Source organism: Protobothrops mucrosquamatus, unplaced genomic scaffold (genome assembly GCF_001527695.2).
Source record: "Protobothrops mucrosquamatus isolate PMUCROS unplaced genomic scaffold, P.Mucros_1.0 scaffold_41, whole genome shotgun sequence".
NCBI lineage: Eukaryota > Metazoa > Chordata > Lepidosauria > Squamata > Viperidae > Protobothrops > Protobothrops mucrosquamatus.
This window is the reverse complement of record NW_015386117.1, coordinates 311,712-334,996: the sequence shown is the minus strand read 5'-3', so window position 1 is coordinate 334,996 and position 23,285 is coordinate 311,712. Positions and strand designations below refer to the sequence as shown.

Below are 23,285 nucleotides of genomic sequence, written 5' to 3'. Positions count from 1 at the left end.
ATTAGACATCTAATACATCTGAAAATTATCTTTCAGCGTTTACATCAAAACATTAGTTAATTAACACTGGAATTGTGGTGGGAGAGGTAATTTATCTAGTCAAACCAGCAAAACTCACCTAAAACAAATGATCTTATTTAAGGTATTTAAGTAATTAGACTTCTTTCTAAAAATGGATCCTCTACAGGTTCCTAGATTTGTGGCTCATTACTTTTTTAATTTATTATTTAGCCTTTTGAGTTTGTTGTTATAGATAAATATTGGCAATAGAATATGCACTGTGCAACATTTCCTATTTTCTTATACGTATTTGGTCAACCTCCACTGAATCGACACACTGCTGAAATTCCTACTGCAGGAATTAAAATGTGTGTCGTCAAGAAAGAACTACACATTAAAAAAAAAATGAGTGCCATGCACTCTTTTAAAAATAAAGCTAGTTTTGTGTAACTTGTGTGTGTGCTTTGAATAAAGTTGCATTCATAATGATAGTGATATTGCAATGCATTCCAGGTTTGTTTTCGACTATAATAATACAACAGACATGAAAAAAACAGGAAAAGTGTTTATTTATTAAAAGTATGAAGTCTTGTACTTCATCACTAACCTTGTCTAGAAAAGACAACAGAGAGAAAGTATGGAAAATTATTACAACTGTGAATAATACTGAATCCATATATACATTCTGCTAGAATATGGAAAAATGTTTATTTTAATATATCGGGCAATACTATTTGCACAATTACATGCAAGAAGTCAGAGAAAACCCATCCTTTTTTTTTTTTTGAGCAAAGTCATATCTGGTTGTGCACAGATAACATTACAGAACAGAAAACAGTATGATGCCTCATCTTGAAAAAACAGTTCCTTAGTTGGTGCATTCTACCTTAGAATTTAATTTAATTCTAAGTTAAACCTGCTATAGATAAATGCAAGCACAGAATTGTACATATCTGAAAAGAAATCATTCAAGTATGAAAATTATGTGCTTCATCTTTGCTCCAGCAATTTTCAAGGCACCACTTTAAAAGGATTTGCATAGCTCTGAGAAGTATATTTAGTAATGTTGGCATTGGATCATTTGGGGTTAAAAACCTAGATGCAAGGAAGATATTTTAACCACCAACTATTATTGGCCATCCAATCAAAGGAGTATGCTGCTAACATTTTACAGTTAATGCACCCTACTTGGTGGCCTCCATTTAGGAGTACTGGTTTAAAAACTACATAAATGGTATTTTTAAAATATCTAAATTTGGCAGTGGATTGACTAGAAGACACCCAAGGCACCTTCTAGTCCTATATTAAATGTTCCACTTATGTGAACTGAACTTCTTGCTTCGACATGCTGCTAGATGGCCACATCTGAGTTTGTTACACTGTTTTTCTTTCTGTTTATGAATTGTGTGAATCCCAGCAACCAGGGCGTTTTTTATCATAGAACGCCCAGAACGGAGTTCCAGCACCTTTTTTGGATGGAACTTTGTAGGGTAGGCAAGATGAGTAGTATGACTTGTGTTAGTTCAGCCACCTTTTTTTTTTTAACAAAAAAAGCACTGCCAGCAACCATATATGTATGAAAACTCAATACTAAAACTACCTCCAGTCACAGAGGTCCTATTCTCAAGGTATTTGTGTAATGGTTTCAGAAATTTATTTGCTATGGTTTATATGACATTCCCTCCTAATTGTCAACCACTAATAATACCCATCTTAAAAGATAGCACAACCTAGTGCACAGTGGTCTGTGTGCCATTTTTTAAAATAGCTGGCTCCTGGAATTGCATAGCTGCGTTAAGGAGATGCAGGCAGGTATTATATTCATATTTCCATGAACTTCAAAGCAATCTTTTTGGAACTGAATTTGAAATCATAACGTGTAATACCATTGGGTAGTACGAGTAGCTGGTCATAATTTTAGCCTCTCTTTAGCTCACAATTATGCGTATTAACAGTGCCAAGATGCCCTTTACAAACAAAAAAAAGACACTTTTTCTGCAGTGGCCAGGCATATGTGCAATATTAGATCTAAGATAATTTTCTGGATTGTTGTCAGACAGACAAATTCTTGATTATATAACAAAAATCAGTCCTGACACATTAACACTAAGAAATAAATCATGCTTTGAATGGGCGGTTCAAACAGTATCATGAAGCATTCTTGAAATTCTTAAGAAACCATAATCAAAATACTGTTGGTTGATGCAAAAATTATAGTGACTTCTCAGTTTTATATCATTTATAAACTTTTTTTGGAAGGATTCAGAATGTAGTTTATTGAATCGTCTTGAAAGTGATTGTTAGCTGCATTTTTTCTACGGAACAATGATCAGTTGACTTTTATATTTCAAAATACCTTGACATTAAATATAACACTGCAGTATTATAAAAACATAAATGCAGACATCCACAGAGAAATGTCTTTGTTTATTCAATTTTTAAATCACTTATCTCAAGCAAGTGACTCTTGTATCAGCAATCTTCAACATTCATGTTAATAATTATCTAGTTTGGATATATTGTGTATAAATTCTGAGCTTTTTCTTCCTTAGTGCTACTCAGAGGAGGTGTTCAAAAACTTTGTTTCCATTTTTAGTTGAAAGGATTTAATGTTGTATCTTGGGCCTCAACTATAACAATACTATAATTTAAGAAAATGAACCAAATTGCATTATAAATCTAAGCTAAGATTACCCACAGTTTGCACATGATGTGAATGTATCCAGTAACTTTACTTTAAATTTAAACAGACTCATTTCAATATGAGATGAGCAGCAAATAAATTTAATAAATAGATTAAAAATAAATAAGGAAAAGGAACGCTCATGAACTTAGTGATCATTTATAATTTTTTATTTGTTATTTATCAAATATAAAACCTGCTTAGCATTGCATTTGAATAAGATTATGGGTGCTGAAATTACTGTTTGATTACGTACAATACAATGCTAGGAGAAATATTTAATGAAATACAGCCAGATACCAACTCCTTCCATTTGCATTCTGATCTCCACTAATATAAGACCACCCTGACATACACTATCTGTTGTCTGTATTATGCACACTTTATGGATCACTACATGTGATATTCCTTTTGTACGCTGTATCTATCTTAATATTATAAAGCTTAAGCTGAAAAACCTGTTATCGAGCATTTTACAAAGCTATATTGTGTTCCCAAAGCCAACGTAGTATGCCTCTGTAATCAAACTTTATGACTTACTGTGTCAATCAAACCTAAAATCACATTCCTGAAACTGGGACTTGTAAATAAATTTTGTCATTGATTAAAAATTGTTGGTTTTCAGAAATCTAAAATTGGCATTTAGTGTCCAAATGCCATGGTAAGCCTCAAATGGTGATTAAAGAGCCACAAACAAAAGCAAAAGTCAGATGTTGGGACATTCATGATGTACCCTTTAGCCATTTCATTTTATTCTTACAAAGATAAAGTTTAGGTTACATCATATTTCCATAGCCAAGATCCTGATGATTCAAAGCCTGGTGACCATTCATAAGGCATTGAAAAATTGGCTTTTACTCCAAGCAATAGCCCCTGTGGGTAGCTGAGCCCATATATATATATAAGAGATTATTTATATGGATATGTGTGATGCCACAAATGTGTTTTTACAGTTTTATAGTTTTTGTGTTATTGTTTTTAACTTGTTCTTTGTTGCCCAGAATTGTATAACAAGTGGGCAGCCAGTTTAAATAAATGAATGAAAGTTTGTGAAGAACTTGTACTCTCCTATAATAAAATGGTTCTGAGTTTGTTTGGATCCAGAAATTAAGCAGAGTTGGGTCTGATCAATAGTTGGGTGACAAGCCATATGAAAATTCAAGGCTGTAGAATGGGAAGTAAAAAAATTATCCTGGAATACAGTAATGGGAAATTTCTTGTGAATTATTCCCCAAATAGTTCATCTATATTCTAGGATGATTTTCTGGGTCCGAACAGACTCATAACCCATTTCATTATAGGAGAGTACAAATGTCTTCACAAACTTTCATTCATTTATTTAAACTGGCTGCCCACTCGTTATACAATTCTCAGCAACAAAGAACAAGTTAAAAACAATAATATACAAACTATAAAACTGAAAAACACCACATCTGTGGCATCACATAAATAATCTTCTATATATTGCCTACCCCTGGTATGGGCCCTAGGGTCTTCTGCCTGAGCAGGGGGCTGGACTAGAAGATCTCCAATGTCCCTTCCAACTCTGTTATTCTATTCTATATGAGCTCATTGCCATAAGCCAATTTTTAATGCCTTATGAATGGTCACCAGGGTTTGGATCATCGGGATCTCCATGTTTCCATGTAGTTGTGAATTTACGAAAGGACACAGAAAACTTTTAGATGTTTAAACTCGAAATAAATTTTATTAGATTTTTCTTTATTCATGGAAACAAATAAAATAAGTCTATTACTTTAGAAGAATGAAAGAATCAAATAGCAAATAGGGTTTTTTAAAACAATGTTTTTGACTAGTTTCTTATCTACAACAACAATTCAGAAACCACAAATACCAATTTCACAGATGCACTGAGTAATTCCTGAAGAGGTTTGTCAGTTATTGCTACTTACTGATGACAAACCAAAGATACTAAGTAGATCCAAACAGATAAAATCTTATTTGGATAGGGATGAATATACACAGCAAGAGCAAATTCTATATAGGGAATTTCTGAAGAATGAATTCCTGTCTGATAAACAGCCTCAGTTACTGACTGGATATCTAGGTATGGCATCTGTAAAGGAAATCCTGTAACCTACAGAAAAAAATAAATACATGTTTAAAATAAACATAGCATCAAATCTAAATATTATACATCTGCTTATAACAGTACTGTTAAATCCAAATAGTACAAACAAGATGACATATAAAAATAAAACTATAATTCTAGATATAATTTTTAAATTACAGATTACCATTTTCAATATATTGAGTTTAAAAATAATCTTGTTGCAATAAAATATAATTTGAAATACAGCCAAGCCAGTAAACATTTGTTTCAGATTCAAAATAACAGCTAATATAGGACACTTTTTGAATTTGGACACTTTTTCAGTAAGTATTCTAATACAGCTTTTGTAGTATTTTGCAAATGTTTCTGATAACCTTTCAAGCCCATTTCACTTTCTACCTCTTCCAGGCTGTAGATCAATCACATGGGCAGTGTGAAAGATCAGGTGAAGGGAAGAAAGAGGCTCTAATCTTAGAGATCAGCTGCTTTGTAGAATCAGAGACATGGAGCTTTTGAGAGAGTCATCCTCCCCAACTGCTTGAAATGCCTGCCAGCTGTTAAAAAGCTCAAAGAACACTTGATAAATGCAGGGTGAAGAGCAAAAAAAGAGGGCTCACAGAACCTTCTACCACACCTGTCACCAGCTGTTTGGGGTCCTTTTTAACTATATATTTTGAAAGAAACCAAAGAACTGGTGAAGAACATCTTGTCTCTTTGTGATGAGGCCTGGTAAAGTCAGAATTCTCCAATAATGCTTGAAAGTAAGCTGTAGAAGCTGGGAACCATATTTGTCTTGGATAGCAGAGGGTTATAAGAATGAGATCTGATAGGTCTTAATGAACTTTGGCTATAAATCATGTAAGAATTAGAAAAGGATTAAAGATATAGCAGACTGGTCCAAAAATTACAGGAAGCTATAAAGTCACCTAAGTCCTAGAGACTGGGGACAGGACATTATTCACTGTCTTTCTTTGGTACCAGGAAATGACATGAGTGTTTAACTTGTATATCACGTTTAAAACCTGTTAATTTGTCTGTCTTGTTCAAAAGTTGTAAAGAACAGTATATAAAAAAAGAATATTACCCCACACAAAAGATTGTTTGAATGGTTCAAATAATCAAATGCAACCCCAATTGGAAATAAATTTGGAGTAAGTAGACTGTTTGGCTTTGCAGGATTGCAAGTTGATTGATTTTCTGTTAGTTTCAGAATATCTTTTAATTCCTGATTCCAAAGGCGGGAATCAGTCAATGAAATAGAAGATGATGATAGGATAGGATGAAGAATGTTTCCTGATAAAAGAGTTGGAAACCCAAACAATGCCCAAGAACCATGGGATGATTAGAGTGCATGAAAAAATATTGAGGGCAAGTATCACTTGGTGAGCAGAAAATTACTGAGAAGCAAGTGATCCAGAGTAGAAGAAATACTGTAGATCCTCTTAGGTTTCCCAAATTCAGTTTAAATTGCAACATTTACATTTTTGCATCAAATAGGTTGATAGTCTTACTCCATTTGGTGAAGATTATGAGCAACTATGGGGTTTACCATTCCTGATTGAATTGCTGAGAGCAATTACCTCATCTGTGCCTGATAAACAGATGCCCATAGGCATTTAGAGATGATGGATGCATGCACTAATTCTAGAACTAGACAATAAGATATGTGGGACTTGCTATTATTTGTTCGATGTATAAAAAAAAATACTCAGAAGCTATTTGCAAATATCTGTGGAGATTCTCAGTCATCCAGATCATTGTTGTCTCAAAGGTGCTTTTCAAAAGGCAACTGGGCTTTTTTTCCTTGAGGAAGGAAAATAAAACACTTCACTTCTCATCCAAAAAGCTTCATCAGTTCTGATGGTCCACCCACCATCAGAAGTGATGAAGTTTCTTGGAGGAGAAGCAAAATGTTTTCTTCTTCCTCAAGGAAAAACAGTCCAGTAGTCTTTTGAAAAAGCACATTTGAGACAACTGTTTGCAAGTAGTACTTTGTGCTGAACAGAACAATTGAGGGAACTCACAATTTTTAACATTGCAAATGGTTTTAGATAGCTGGTATGATTTTAGATAGCTGGTATGATTGATAAGCATAGGGAAAGACTAAACTCATCCATGCTGGAATGACTGGTCTAAATAGCTCTCTACTGTTACTCACCATCAAGGAAGCATTGATGGTGAGTAACACATAAGGAAAATTCTTTCATTTAAAATCCTTAACACTAATGCGTTAAAATGCAGTATTGGTCTCAATCCTTTGTCTTCTCACAAGGAAATACTCAGAATTCATGTAGAACAGATTAGGTTTAATTACATGCTTCTTCAGAAGTTTGGAGACTTCAGAATGCAGGGTAGATAAGGCTAGAGAATGCCAAAGAAGATACAGTGAAGAGCATTGAACTCTTATTGCATGACCAATCTGACATTAGTGGTGTTGGAACCAACACTATTGAAACAAATGAACACATTGCTAGTAGAAGTAAATAATAGCATTTATTGTACCACCTCACACTCTGAAATTGCAGACAAATCTGAAATTCTTGGTATCATGGCAGAGACTGCTTACTGTCACAGCAGATATATGACAGTAGAATATTTAATGTAGTTGAGCCTCATGGAAAAAATGGTATAAGCTATGATACTGATATGTGTAATGTTATTTCGCAGTGTAATACTTCTTTGCAAGGAGTAATAAAATTTTATATCCATGAAGCAAGAACGCCTGTGAGACTAATCATCATAGCACCTGTCTCCCCCAATAGGGTAGTTGGATGCAATAGGAGGCTGGCAACAATATCAATCTCCTAACAAGGCAATGGGATGACTCCTAAAGAAAGCGTTTGGATAAGTCACTGGCTAATTGTTCTATAACCTATCTCAGAAACACAATTGTGTTAACTTTTGTTAACTAGTCGGGTGAAGGAGGTATCAGTTCATTAGACTCAAGAACTTGTGATTATGAAGTCAATAGAATCAAAAGGGATCCTACTTCCTATGGAGTAAGAGGAATCTAGTTATTAATGCTAAATTATGTTGTTTCCTCTTTTGGGGAAACGTCTTCCTTTATGAGTGATTCAAGAAACAGATTTTTTTTTATATACTATTTGAAAAAAGGAATGATAATTGATTTCCCTTATGTTACTGGGAGTATCTGGAAGATAGTGGGATAGCTTAATAAGGATGCTGCCATATCAACCTCTTATGATTTAAAGACTGTGGAAAGTAACAGTTGTTTTCAAGCAGCTGAACTTGAGACAACTGGTATCACCTGAAATAATATTAAATAACAAAGACATAGTTGAAAAGAAAGCAGCTTTTTACAAAACTATTTAGAGAGGAACAAATTATCTCTTCATGACTCTTTTATCAATTACAAGCAGCATAGGCAAATTTCCACCTAAGTGTTCCTCTTTCATATAAATGAAACCAGAACAGAAAGTGACAACCGTTTACATTAAGTTATTCTTCTAATGGCCTGGAAGGGGGGTGAATTTGAAAATTGCTTAGGAGAATTAAATCAGCATATCTATTGCAAGTCTGTAAGTCCATGCTTTCTACCACTACTATTCATACAGGGATAGATAGAGAATACTGTCAAACACTGGAACCATACTTTTGTGTTAACTTGTGCCACGTCTTGTAGTGATTAACCAGCGTTCGTATTGCTACTCTTTGGGCAACAAAATGCTCTAAGGCAGGCATGTCAAACTGCCAGCCCGCGGGCCGGATGCATCATACTAAAACCGCACCCACCCCATTGCTGGCAATGGGGAAAAAGTCGCGATATGTGGCGCAACGTCATGCCTGATCTAAGGAATAGCCTGAAGCTTATCCTTGGCTTTCTCAATAAAAAAAAAGTTATGAAGGCACCTCCCTAAGGACTTTGTATGGATAATTATAATTTTTATGGCTCTGTCTAATCCTCCTTTTACTGTTCTGGTTTATCTCATACAGTAATTTGGTATCTGGCTTTACCGCCTACATCTTCTGTTTCTTTAGTCTGATTCCCCTAGTCAGTAATCAATTTTTGTTAATGACTGACCACTGACAACCAGGATCCAAATTCTACTTGTTATGTGTTAACAAAATATGTGTATAAAGCAAATAATATTTTTTCCAGTGGTAGCCTTTCGTACCGTGTGAAATGTTGTTTGGCAGATGCCCTGTTCCCAAATGAGTATTTCACTAACAGTAACCAAACACTAACCCAGTAATGCTCTTGAAAAGCCTCCAAATAACTTTCTTCTTTTTCTTTGGTTATATGTCCACTTCTAAATTCAAGCTTGGGAAGAATTTGTCTTAAAACACTAGTACACTGTCGATGCCATCGAGTTGGAAGATGTGATCGCCATTCCATTATTTTATTTTTTAATATTCTTTCAATTCTGTTTTTCAAAAAAATGCAAGGGGATGTTTATTATCATTATAGTTATTATACTGTTAATTTACCCACTAGCTAAAAAAAACCCAAATACTGTTTTGTGTGAAGAGTCTTTACGATCATGAAACTTTTAAACTATTCTGTGTCCATTTCAATATATAACTTGGGAAGGGTGTTAATTTTGTTAAGAAAAATTATAGCACTAAAACATCTACAGAACAAACACACACTGAATGGGAAAAATACTGAAAAAGAAATGTTATTAATATGGTTTGTTTCTAATAGCACTATTGCTGCTGCAATGAATAAAGACAAAAGGATAGAAATTAAACTTATTCTAAGTTTTTTCTGACTAGCAGATAGAAAGCAGAAAAAAAATCAACATTGGAAGATGATAAGCAACTGTAATGCAATAAAATGTGCATGTACAATAGTTCTGTTTGATGAGGCATAGCCTTCATGGTTTCAGAGAAGAAGATTTAATGCTATGGGAAGTGCCTTTAAGACTAATTATTATTTTTAAGTGCCTTAACTTTTTTGTTAACCATCTTGTTCATGAAGCTTGAGGAATGTTGGGGATAGAAAGTACAATCTAAAAAAGAGTAAGGATTCCTTTTGAAATTTGCAGTGGGAGGAAGATCACCTTACCTTTTTTTTTAACTTTTGTAGCAGCATGATTGCTGTCCATCTTCCTCTAGTGCTGTGGCAAGCATAAGCGTTCCCACATAATAAACAGATCCAGAAAACCCGGAAGGAATGTCCAACTTTGGCAACTTTAAGACTTGTGGACTTCAATTCCCAGAATTCTTTAGCCATTCATGTTGGCTGGAGAATTCTGGGAGTTGAAGTCCTCAGGTCTTAAAGTTGTCAAAGTTGGACACACCTGCTTTACAGTCAAATGAACAGAATTGGCAAATGAATTGAAAGCATGAGAGTAAGAGCATAATGGATTTTAAAATATTTATTTATTTATTTATAAATTAATGTATTGGCTGCCTAATTCTAGTGGACTCAAACATATGCGAAAAAGGATTCTCCAGTTTATCAACAGGACAGACATTTGCAAAAAAGTTCATTGACAGATGAAATGAACAGGTGTAAAAATGAACGCTTTTCCTAAAGTATAATAATGGATGTCCAACCCCAGTAACAATTGGTTTCAAAACATTTTTTTAAATGATCAAAATAATATGTAGTTCTGAAGGAATTGGCAGATCTGATCTCACAACCACTGAACTACTGTATATCTTTCAAAGATCCTGGAGCACCGGGGAACTACCAGAGGACTGGAAAAGAGTTGATGTAGTTCCCATCTTCAAAAAAGGGGGAAAAAGGACCTAGGAAATTACAGACCTATCAGCCTGACCTCAATACCTGGGAAGATTCTGGAAAAGATAATCAAGCAACAAATCAGTGAACACCTAGAGGCAAACAAAGTCATTACTAAAAGCCAACATGGGTTTGTCAAAAACAGATCATGCCAGACAAATCTTATTGCATTCTTTGACAAGGTGATAAAATTAATGGACCAAAGGAATGCTGTGGATATAATTTACTTGGACTTCAGTAAGGCATTTGATAAAGTACACCACAACCCTACCACTAGATCAGATAGAAAAATGTGGGTTAGACAGCATCACCACCAGATGGATTCGTAACTGGCTGATCAACCGCACTCAACATGTAGTCCTCAATGGAACTGAATCTACATGGAGAGAAGTATGCAGTGGAATACCCCAAGGTTCTGTTTTAGGCCCAGTACTCTTCATCATCTTCATCAATGATTTGGATGAGGGGATAGATGGGGAACTCATTAGATTTGCAGATGACACCAAGCTGGCAGGAATAGCCAACACTCCAGAAGACAGGCTTAAGATACAAAAGGATCTTTACTTGAACATTGGGCGCTATCTAACAAAATGAAATTCAATGATGAAAAAAGTAAGGTTCTACATTTAGGCAAGAAAAACCAAATGCACAGGTACAGTATAGGTGATACCTGGCTACTAATAGTAGTAACTGTGAGAGGGATCTTGGACAATCACTTAAATATGAGCCAGCAGTGTGCTGCAGCTGCCAAAAAAGCCAACATGGTTCTAGGCTGCATTAACAGAAGGATAGAATTAAGATCACGTAAAGTGTTAATACCACTTTATAATGCCTTGGTAAGGCCACACTTGGAATACTACATCCAGTTTTGGTCACCACAGTGTAAAAAAGATGTTGAGACTCTAGAAAGAATGCAGAGAAGATCAACAAAGATGATCAGGGGACTGGAGGCTAAAACATATAAAGAACGGTTGCTGGAATTGGGTATGTCTAGTTTAATGAAAAGAAGGACTAGGGATGACATAATAGCAGTGTTCCAATATCTCAGGGGTTGCACAAAGAAGAGGGAGTCAAGGTATTCTCCAAAGCACCTGAGGACAGGACAAGAAGAATGTATGGAAACTAATCAAAGAGAGAAGCAACCTAGAACTAAGAAGAAACTTCCTGACAGTTAGAACAATTAATCAGTGGAACAACTTGCCTCCAGAAGTTGTGACTGCTCCAACATTGGAAGTTTTTAAAAAGGGATTGGACAGCCATTTGTCTGAAATGGTATTGGGTTTCCTGCCTAAGCAGTGGGTTGGACTAGAAGACCTCCAAGGTTCCTTTCCAACTCTGTTATTCTGTTCTGTTCTGTTCTATTCTATTAACTTTAAAGAATGTGCACATAAAGAATTAAAGTAATTACCTATTTTGTAACTCATCTACCAAACTTCCATCCGTTGGGACATAAAATATTTTTTCTGGCTGAAACAGAATAAAAAAGAAATTGCACAACCATAGAACATTCAAATACAAGCTAACCAGGATTTTGACAGGCAAAGACACGATTTCTCAATTCTGAAAAACGTATGTTTGAAAGATACTATTCTTATTTAGTATTTAGTAGCATCACAGATACACACTTATCCCATTATCTGAAACTCTCACAACTGCTGCTTTACTCTGAATACTGCTAAGTCTTCATATTCCCTTTGCCTTACTATCTCTTCCCTCACATATAGACAGGAAATTTTATTCAGTTCTTCACTGCCAAGGTTTACACTCCTGACTGTCAGGCCAATTTACTTTATTATTTTTTTTCATTAAATTTAAATGTTGCCCATCTCACTGTCAAGTGACTTTGGGCTGCTTACAACGTCAAAGTAATATGAAATATTTAAACATTAAAATATTAAAAATATGAATATTAAAATGTTCTGATGCTGTGATTTAGGAGGAAACATGCTAAATCCTAACATTCCATTTCCATTTCATTCCAGTCTCTCTCTCAGAAGTGATAATCAGTTGTGTCTTCTCCACTGATCAGACAGTATTTTCTGGGCTACTGCTATTAAACCCTCCTGTCAGCCAGAGGTTATTTGAGTCAATAATACTCTTGCAGTTGCAGTTTGAGGAGTTGCTGCTAGAAATGAGGCCTCTCCTCAAACAAAAAGAAGGAAGGAGGGTAGAAACAGCTCTCTCTTGGCAGCTGGGAACTACCATGAGTTGGAGAGCAAGGTGGTTTTCCAAGCCTGTTTGCAAATCACATAAATATTTGCATATTATCTGATGGACATGTCCCTTAACTCATCTGACGGTCATATACTTTGTCTCCAATGGAACTGGTAAGAAATAATAAGAGTTTATTTCACAGAGGACTGATTTTGCATTTTGTTCATAGGTTTCTTGACATCTCTCCCATTTTTAGTCTTTAACCTTACACCTTTCACCAACAAATAAATAAACCTTATTTTAATATTAGAGTACTTTGTAGGTGCACTCCTATTTCACAGGCTTTCTCCATGACTTCTTGCTCTTGACTTTTGTTTTATTGTATTCAAGAAGGTATGCAGCAGAACTGTTCCATATTTGGCTAAGAATGTAGGTGAATAAGCAATGGAGGCAGTAAAACTGGTGAGAAAACCTTGGATGTGATTAGATGTGATTAGATATACCATGTGCTTTCACAAATAAGAAAATTTGTTCTAGTCCCAGACTTCAGGTGGCCAGCACTTGTTTTACTATAGCCAAGTTTCTCTTTCAAGAATGCATATTGTCCAAAATCTATGCTAAATGTGCTAAAAATGTGCTAAAAACACATATCGTAGATGGCCATACCTATCATTTGCATTTCTAGAAGCAGCAGTATGATACACAAAGTTATAGAAAGAACATTACTGTTAGGGTAGGTAAAGATGGAATATATCATTAAATGTTAAACAAATTTATCCCATCTTATCCTGAATTGGAGTGGCTAGCAATATCTTAATACTAGTTCCTCAGGCTATATTCCTTATATCAGGGGTGTCAAACTGCCAGCCCACGGACCGGACGCATCATCTGGAAGCTGCGCCCACCCCATTGCCAGCAATGGCAAAACCGGCCCGATACATTGCGTGACATCACATGACGTCATGTGTTTGACATGTCTGTCTTATATCTATCTCTTTTCACAAACATCCCTTTTTTAAGGAAAGAATTCACGTACACACACCTCAAATGTAAAAATTCAATTATGAATTATAATTTTTAGATACTGAAATGGTTCTTACCTGCACTGTTTGTGTTTTTGAATTCTGGAAATTGTATGGAAGCAATTGTTTCCAAAAGCCTTCCTTTGAAATGTCAAAACTGGTGCACATAGGTGAATTGTTTTGTTGAATGTTAAACCAGATCTATAAAATGTTATTTTAAAAATGACTTACAAAATATATTTATTTTTATATACTTTATATTTTTATAAATCTAACTCAATCTAAAGAACATATGTTAAATCATGATTTTAAAATATTAAAACATTTTTGTTGTGTCACATTTTTGAATTTAAGTGTTTTAAGAAATTATCAAGAAAGTTGTAATTTGAGTTCATATCTTTATCAGAGGTCTAAAAAGTAGTTTTCTTATTTCTCCTGCATTAATTTATATTCACTATATTGTGTTTCACTTATATATTTCTTCACAAGGTACAAACCTCTTGGTGTCATCTCATTCAATATTTTTCCTTGCACATAAATACAATTATAATTTATAATGTAAACATATACATTTTACTAATTTCAGCAAAATATATAGAAATAAAATAGGAAAAGAATAATTTCAGTTTAATATTCAGAAATAGTAACTTAGATATTTTAAAAAAGATTAGTAACTTTCAAATTTTACCTATATTAGAAAATAGTTTTTATCTATTCAAGCATATTACTACCGTAATTCTTCCCATGTACACAAGTATTGTTTATTTTTGAGCCCTCTGTGAGTTTCTTATGCTGAAACATTAAACTAAATGTCATATAAAATAGATAAATTAAAAAGTGTGCTTCTTGATCAATCACTTTCCTCCAAATAAATGTAACTGTAGAACCCTAATTTTAAAGGTCATACAAGAAAGTGATTACCGTAATCCTTTCTTCCTCATTTTCTCATTGAAAATTTGTTTCAGAAATTTTTGTGTGTAGTAATATCAATTCTGGAGGTTTGGCATTAGAGAATAGTGCTGGGGAAAAATTCTTAATTCACTTCCACTTGGGATCTTCTAAAAGAAAATGTACAAGTTTATCATGTTTTGGAAGAATTTACTTTATAATATTTGTTCAATGTAACCAAAACTGACTTCTAACAAAAGAAGGCAGGATCTCCTTGGCCAATGGTGGGACAGAAAATCTGGTTTTCTCAGATTTTCGTTACATGTACATTCCATGTTGTACTTTATATATGCATTCCATTGTAGTGCAATAACAAAGCTTTTAAGACTACAAAATACAGAAAGCTTTTGTCTTTAAGACTTCAAAATATAGTAAATGTCTGACATTTTTTAAATTTAATTATTTTTGGTGATAACCAAAAAGAAATCAATAAATTGAGCTACAAATCTTCACACTTGAGAAAAGCTTAGAGAAATGAAACTCTTCCAGCTAAAGCAAGAGAACAACTGAACATGTTTGGAAGTTGAATGGAGAGAGCTGTCCAAGAAATTAGACACGATAGGATAGCAATCTGTTCCCTTACATTAGATTTTTAAAAATTACAGAGTATCAGAAATGTTCAATGTATCTCATCTCCAACCCCCACCCACGTCATATTAATTGTAATACTATAATCATGGAATGTCCAGATACTTGGATAAATTAGGATTATATATACATTATTAGATAGATAGATAGATAGATAGATAGATAGATAGATAGATAGATAGATAGATAGATAGATAGATAGATAGATAGATAGATAGATAGATAGATAGATGGATGGATGGATGGATGGATGGATGGATGGATGGATGGATGGATGGATGGATGGATGGATGGATGGGCGGGCGGGCGGGCGGGCGGACGGTAGATAGATAGATAGATAGATAGATAGATAACTTTTATTGTCATTTTTACTGTGGACACAATGGCACACATTAAAAATGAAATTTAGCTGCTTGCTCTCAAAGTGTACACATACATAACACACATTTAAACATACTATATACAAAATATGTATAGACCTACACACTTACATATAAGTAACATATAAATATTAAGCTATTTTATTATAAATACTTACGTTTTCCCAACTGATTAAGCAATCCACACTCTGTAGGGGGCAAAATGCATCAAACTGCTTATAGCAGTGGCCACTCAGGGGATTCCACAGAAAATATTCTCCATTTTCTTGTGTTGCAACATAAGCTACTTTCCCCTATTAGCAAAATTTTTATTGATTCCAAATACAAAATAAATAATTTTATATTTAATTATATTTTCTAATTAATAAATTATTCATGTAGCACACTTTTGGGGGGAAAACCTACATAAATTAATATAAATATCTGGTTTGAGTTTTAGAATGAGAACACTGACATATGTAAGGTAGAAATAGGAACACCTGTAGCTCTCCAAATATTACTTCCAATACACAATAATCTAACTATCATGGTGCAATTTCATTTCTGGTTTCCCATCTTTGGTCATTCTCGTTTAAGATTATTGTATGTAATTATTTATCTTTGCTATTCAAAAAGGAGACATATGTTCTGAACTTAATCCTCAATATCTATCATGGAGTTTGCTTAAATCTTAAATTAAATAAAAAGAATCAACTGGATGTGCAAATCAGTGTAAATTGAAATCGTGTTGATACAATACGCATGCAAATAATTGTTCCATCAACTATTATGGGCAAATTATTTTTTAAAACTGCAATAAATATGTAATTGTTATTCAACTTCCCAACTGTATTCTATTTGTATTTCTATTTCCAGTACAACATTTCTGTGCACTATTTCTTTTTATTGTAGTATAATATTATTAAACCTATTAGAATATAAAATACAGCTTATTAGAATATAAAATACAAATGAAAATAGTGGGAAAATGGGGAGGGAGAAAAGGGGAAATAAAGAGGCATAGAATAAATAGGCAAAAAGAAAAAAAGCATCAACATCTGACTTTTTTCAGCATAATAGAATGAACATAATAACATTATAGTCTCACCTTTTTATACTTTGCATATTCAGTATTTACTAATCATTTCTATAACAAAGAAAACTTATCTAATCAGTAAATCATGTTAGTGACAAAAAATGCTGTTGACATGGCCCAATACTGGGTAAATGTCATTTAGTTTTAATTCTATTCAATCTACATACTTTTTACAGGTGCTATATTTCTATGACCTATTTTATACAGTACCTATTTTACTTGCTCATTATTGAACGTTAAAGAAAGGCAAAGGTTTCCCCTTTCCAATTGTGTCTGACTCTATGAGGCAGTGCTCATCTCCATTTCTTAGCCAAGGAAGACAGCATTGTCTGAAGACATATCCATGTGGCCAGCATGACTATATGCCAAGACGAACAGAACGCTGTTACTTTCCCACTTATTTTTCTACTTGCATTTGCATGCTTTTGAACTGCTAGGTGGGCAGGGGCTGGGGCAAGTTAATTTGGTGACCTCCACTAATTCCATCAGTTTCTCTCATTCTTCCATTGTGGAAATTGATTGATTGATTGATTGATTGATTGATTGATAATGAATTAATTAATTTCCATTTTGACTTTGTGCACTATCCCTCAGCAAGAAGCATTGCATATTCACATATGCTAGTGAATACTAATGAATACTGTGACATCAAGACTAATTCAGCTTTCAGATCAGATCATTTTGTTTGAAAAGATACCCTTGAAAGCTTCTTTAAAAGCCTCCATGGCTTAAGTTGCTTAATTTAACATACGTGCTAATGCTTTTCTTCACATAAGAATCTCAATTTGCTTTACAACTTCACTCATTGTTTATAATATTTGGGAAGCACAGTTTTTAATATTTTGCTAATTCAAAAATTATTTTGCTCTTACTTCTAACACAGATGTTCCTAACAATACCCAGGCTTTTTTCCCAATGTACAGAAGATAATTACACAGAAGCACTGCATGTTCTTCTTTATTACCAACACTCAATTCGATGCAATGCTAGGAAAAAAAACACAAGTTACTTTTTTAAAAAAAAGTATGTTCATCTTCATACATAATAATAGTAAAATGTCATTATAAATAGCAGAGTGTTATTATTATGAAGAAGTTTAGAAGCTGCAAGATATTTCAGCTAACTATACATTATTAAGAAAGTAAAAAAAATTATATCCCTACTGCCCAGGTTCCCTAACTTAATTGTTTCTTCTATATTTTTGAGGTTCAGAAGCTGAAAAGAGTTTAAAATAGGTAACGTAACAAGCACTTGCTGAGATCACATCAGGAGGAGCTGAGGCTGTTTTACTCAAGTATCAGCAAAGAATGAATCTCCCCCATTAATTATTCTAGCATTTTCCTAGCAACCTGGTAAAGAACATGCTGTAAAATATGGTAAAGCAATGATATCATACAGGTATCAACCATGGTGTTAAACAGTGTGAAAATAATGGTTTACAACTAGTCTCACACTAATGACAATAATTATAACGACCAATGTTCTTGTAATCACATGATCAAAATTCAGGCAGGAATTTACAACTTGCAGCATCCCAGGGTAACATGGGCCCCATTTGCCAGCGGCCTTCCAACAAGCAAAGTTGGAGGATGCCAGATTTACTTAACAACCACATGATTCATTTAGTGACTGTGGCAAAAAAAATCATAAATTTGGGTGTGACTCAATGACCACATTATTTAGCAATAAAAGTTTCAGTTCCAATTGTGATCATAAGTTGAGGGATATCTATAGTGTGGGTGTGTAGGCATAGGTATAGGTGTCATGGTTCCGAAAGATGAAACTCTTCAAAGAACTTTGAGGCATTGTTTACCTTAAAGAATCTTTAATTGAGCAACATAGCTTCGGTACGTACATAGACGAAGCCAAAATCTGAATTCTCCTCCCCTAAACACATAGTATCAAGCATAATTCACTCCTCCATTTAATAGTCATTAATCACATTCTCCAATTAGTTTGAAGTGCAAACTTTCCCTCCCATTCCAGCCATTTCTTATCTTCTCTTATTACAAACAACCTTGAAGAATACTCTACTGAGATATTGTTATGTCTATCTAATCCCCATGCACATTCTTCCCCTCCCCTCCAGCACCATCTAATTCTAACTCTAAAAGTAATACACAGGTTAAAGAGAAAATGGCTGCATCTTTGCATATTGTCAAAGCAAGAACATCCGATGTTAGCAGCGTTGACAATAGGTATAAGTATACAGATATAGATACAGATACAGATACATGATAGTAGAAGAGCAAATATCCTTTGTTGATTTTACCATTATTGAGATATTTCTCCAAGTGAATATTACTCTGTGTTCAATTTATCCTAAGATTTCCTTCATTGCTGTTAGATGTTAGAAAGATCAGATTTAGAACCCCTAACAAGAACTGTGAATAAAAATGGAATGCGGCTTCTTGGCCAAATCTAACATATGCCTAAATACTGGCATGCAAAAATTGCACTACATTGGATACCTCCTGGAGAAAAGAAGAAGTCAGGCCAGCCTTGGAAAACCTGGCACCAAATACTTAAGGAAGATCTTAAGATGCTACGAATGATCGAAACCACTGGAAAACATTTGCTGCCCAATGTGGTCTTCATAGATCATGATGATGATGATGTTATATGTACTTAAATAGAAAGCAATCTCCCAGTCTATTTATAAACTGACAAGCAGCATTAAAAAAGTTCCCTAGCATAAAGTGCAGGTAAGTATCATAAGAGTAATTTCTGCCCAGTAAAATCTCAGCTTCATCAGAGAGAGGACGAGTTCTGGATATCCTCTATACCAGGGCTTTTAAACCGGTGGTACGCGTACCACCAGTGGTACGCGAGCACCTGGCTGGTGGTACTCATAGGACGTGTTGAAAAAAAAATGTAAAAAAAATGTTTAAAAAAGTGTAAAAGTGGATGAGGTGAAGCGACAGACCGCCGCACAGGCTTGTGGCAAAGTCAGCTGGAACTGCACGTTGCCTGGGTCCTACTGAGAGCCCAGGATCAAAGTGTGCAGCTCCAGCTGATTGGCGGCGGCCTTGGGGGTAGCAGGCAGCCTCAAGCAGTCTTCAGTGGAGATTCCGCTGGAGCTGCGCGACACATTCCTGGATCCCCCCTGCCCCCACCCAGATGCCCTCACATCCCCCAAGCGTTTTTTTACTCAAATGCTTTCAGCAGCATTCCCTTTCTCCTGTCCTTCTCAGCCTTCATGTGTTTGTGAGACAAAAAAAAAGTTCCATGAGACTTTCTAACTTCTCGCGAGAAGTTAGAACGTCTCATGGAACTTTTTTTTTCTTTTTTACCCACAAACACGTGGCAAAGGCAGAGAAGCAAAAGGAGAAAGGGAGTGCAGCTGAAAGCAAGTGAGTAAAAAAATGCTTGGGAGAGGCGAGGGCATTTGGGCGGGGGCGAGGGCACCAACCTTACCGTGCATGGTGGCGAGCACGGGAGGCCCAGGAGGAGCTGTTCAAAGTAGGGAGAGGGCAGGCCGGGCAAATTGTGGGTGCCGGCAAGCGAAAAGATGGGCAGGGGCGCAAAACGGTGTGTGCTCAGAAACACCAATCTCGTGCTCCTGCTCATCTCACTTGCTTACAGAAAGCTGTAAAGTTTACAGCACCGCCTTTTGGGAAGGGGGAATAAGAATGGGCAAGCTGAGAAGGGCGGGATTGGCAGCTGCGCGTCATTGCTCTGACCACCGTTAGAGGGTGTGGGGCGGCCCTCTCCGGCAAGGCCCCGCCTGCTCTTCCTGCCGCTCTCATGGCTGCCCTCCAGTTGCTGGACTCACCTCTCATCTGGAGAGGAAGGCCCATTTTCGCCCGCAGGTCAGTGCAGCGATGGGGCTGGAGCCCGAAAAGCGCCCCTTTGCACCTGCAGCTGCATTTCGGCTTGGCACTGAGGAGCCTCCCAGGGTCCAGCCTGGTATTGAGGCTCCACCGTGCCCATAAAAGAAATGCCCGGGGCTGCCCGTTGCTCCGGATTGTGGCTGCAGCAATGAATGAGCCGCTTCCCCGCTCACTGCTTTTCTCTGGCTGTGACCGTGCACAACGCACCAGAGGGAGTCCGGCAGCCATGCACTTCTCCGCTGCCTGCACTCTCCTCTCCCTGCAGAAGAACAGCGGCTGTGCTGGGCTCCCGGCTGCACCAAGTGTGACCGCCGCTCCTTTTCAGAAGAAGCAGCAAAGGAGAAGCAGCAAGCAGGAACCGCAGCAGCCGCCGTTGCACAGCCGTCTGGCTCAGCAACAGCGGTGGTGGCGGCAGCGGCGGCCAAACTCCAATTGCCTCCTCCGGGCCCTTTTATGCCCTCCCCGCTCCCATAGCCCTGGACAATGGAAAGGAGGGAGGGAAGGAGGAAGGGACAAAGAGGGAAGGAAGGAAAGAAGGAAGGAAGAGACAATGGGAGGAAGAGAGGGAGGAAAGGAAGGTGCCCATACCTGTCCCCCCCTCCACCAGAGACTCACAGATCCCCCCCCCACATCCCTGCTCGCACCCTCACAGGCATCCTGCAACCTGAGTGATGAGCTGGCCACGCCCCCCTGGCCATTGACTTCGCTTGTCAAAAAGTTGCAAAAGGTGATCACATGACCCTGGGACACTGTGACCATCATAAGTATGAATCAGTTGTCAAGCATCCGAATGTAAATCACATGACCCTGAGGATGCTGCAACAGCATTAAGTGTGAAAAATGGTCATAATTTGCTTTTTTCAGTGCCGTTGTAACTTTGAACAGTCACTAAGCGAATTGTTGTAAGTTGAGGACTACCTGTACTTTATCATTTTTTTCCCCCTTTTTTGGTCAAGTTTTTGACACCTTGCTGGGCGACTGGTGGTACTCGGATATTGCCTTATCCTAAAAGTGGTACAATGGGTGAAAAGTTTGAAAAGCCCTGCTCTATACATTAGGGGGGGCAGGGGGAGAGGTGAGTGCATGTCTGACTCACAAGGATAGCAATAAATCCAGTGGTGGGATTCAAATATGTGAACAACCGGTTCTCTGTGTGGATGCTGCTTCCAGAAGTCCCTGGGCAACAAAAAATTAGCTACCAGTTCTGCCAAAGTGGTGTGAACCAGCTGAATCCCACTACTGAATAAATCCCTGCATTCTAGGCACTTAATCCCATTATCTGGAAGTTACTAAAACAGAATTCACAGAATCAGTAAGTATTATTATTTATTAAATAATATTTATTATTTATTAAATAACAATTCATGAAGCGAGCGACTCTGAGCAGATTGCATCAGTTGCCTGCTTGCAGACAAACAATAAATAATAAATGCACAGAAGACAGGGCTACTGCAAAATACTGATATAAAATATCAATGTATGTGAATGCTCCATGTTTAAATTCTTGGGTTTTTCTAGAATTGGATCTGACTTCATCTTGTTGTTCAACATATTGCATATTGAGTACTTCCCCCAATCTGGCATTAGATGGAGATTACTCTTTCCAATATTTCCCCAAATTCATTATTTACGAACATTACTAAAACACTGGTGAATAATTTAAGCATGTAGGAAAGAACTCAAGGGAGAGGGCTTTGAATTGCAACTAATATGCAAAAAATTGATAATGAAGAAGTTAGGTTGGCATTTGAATTCATCTGGAAGACTGTTAAAGGTAAGGAAATCTTTGGTCTGTAGGAAGACCAGAAAGATACGGAATGCTTAATCCTAAACTATCTTTATCTGATAAATTGATTCCAATTTATTTTTTTCAAATGCAATACTGATCATAACAATCTCTATTCTTGGGAACAATGAAGAATATTGAACAGGATATTTGATATGAAAGAATTCCTTGGTGGCTTGCAACAAATATCCAATGTCTGTCAGACTTAAAGAGAACTTTCTTTCCAGAACTAGCTTGAAGAAAAGTTGGAAACACTTTGGAGATACCAAATTTAGAGTATAACTTTCCTTTTGGTTGCAAAGCACTCCCTGATCTATTCCTAAGCACCGTCACTGATGCATGAATTATTTATAAATCTATATTGGTGGGTGGCTGGCATTATGCCTATTGTTTTTCTTATCACATGAGCCTTTCAGTGAGGAAGATATTATGTCTTCATTGAAAACTTCCATTTTATTACTGCTTAAATTGCCTCCTTTGCAAGACTGTAAAGGCCTAAAACACTTTATTTTTGAAAGATCTAAATCCTGGCCATCTACAAAGAATGTCTTTTAAAAATCTACCAAAGAAAGAAATGAAGATTTTGAACTAAAAGCCACATTCAAAACAAACTGAATAATATTTGAAGTAGGATCAGCCACAAAAGCTGTAATCTTGACTCCTTTGTTATCCATTGTCAAAGCTAGGTGTGCTCCAAGGCCTTTTCAATGCTTAGCTCTTTGGTCAAGATTATCAAAGCTCTTCCTATTATGGAAGAAATAGCACTATTGAGACAATTCTTATAACCACAATAGAAGCCTCATATTCTTGTCTAAGAACAGCCTCTCTTTTGTGATCTCCAAATTCTTTTATGACATCCTAATTTTTGGATGCAATATTGAAAATGGGTATTACTGACATAATTGTTTCCCATTGTAGCGCTACCTCCTCAGAGGCCGCCAATGCCCAGGCCCTCCCAGCCACGTCCCCCCTTGTCCAGCCTTGCAGCAATGTTCTTTAGGGATCGATGAGATGTCTTACAACCGGAGCTCA

At 36.2% G+C, this 23,285-nt stretch overlaps 1 protein-coding gene across 1 annotated transcript in view; it reads right to left on the bottom strand.

Moving 5' to 3' along the window:
* Positions 1-4,589: 4,589 nt before the first annotated feature.
* The window catches only part of CC2D2B (coiled-coil and C2 domain containing 2B), a 76,261-nt gene continuing 57,565 nt past the window's right edge, over positions 4,590-23,285 (bottom strand). The window contains exons 28-33 of the mRNA XM_029283119.1: positions 17,507-17,620; positions 15,718-15,852; positions 13,722-13,844; positions 11,876-11,934; positions 8,965-9,142; positions 4,590-4,781 (exon numbers count right to left, since the gene is read on the bottom strand). Of these exons, the coding sequence (XP_029138952.1) occupies positions 4,593-4,781; positions 8,965-9,142; positions 11,876-11,934; positions 13,722-13,844; positions 15,718-15,852; positions 17,507-17,620 (798 nt within the window). The 3' untranslated portion in view covers positions 4,590-4,592. The remainder of the gene's footprint in view (positions 4,782-8,964; positions 9,143-11,875; positions 11,935-13,721; positions 13,845-15,717; positions 15,853-17,506; positions 17,621-23,285) is intronic.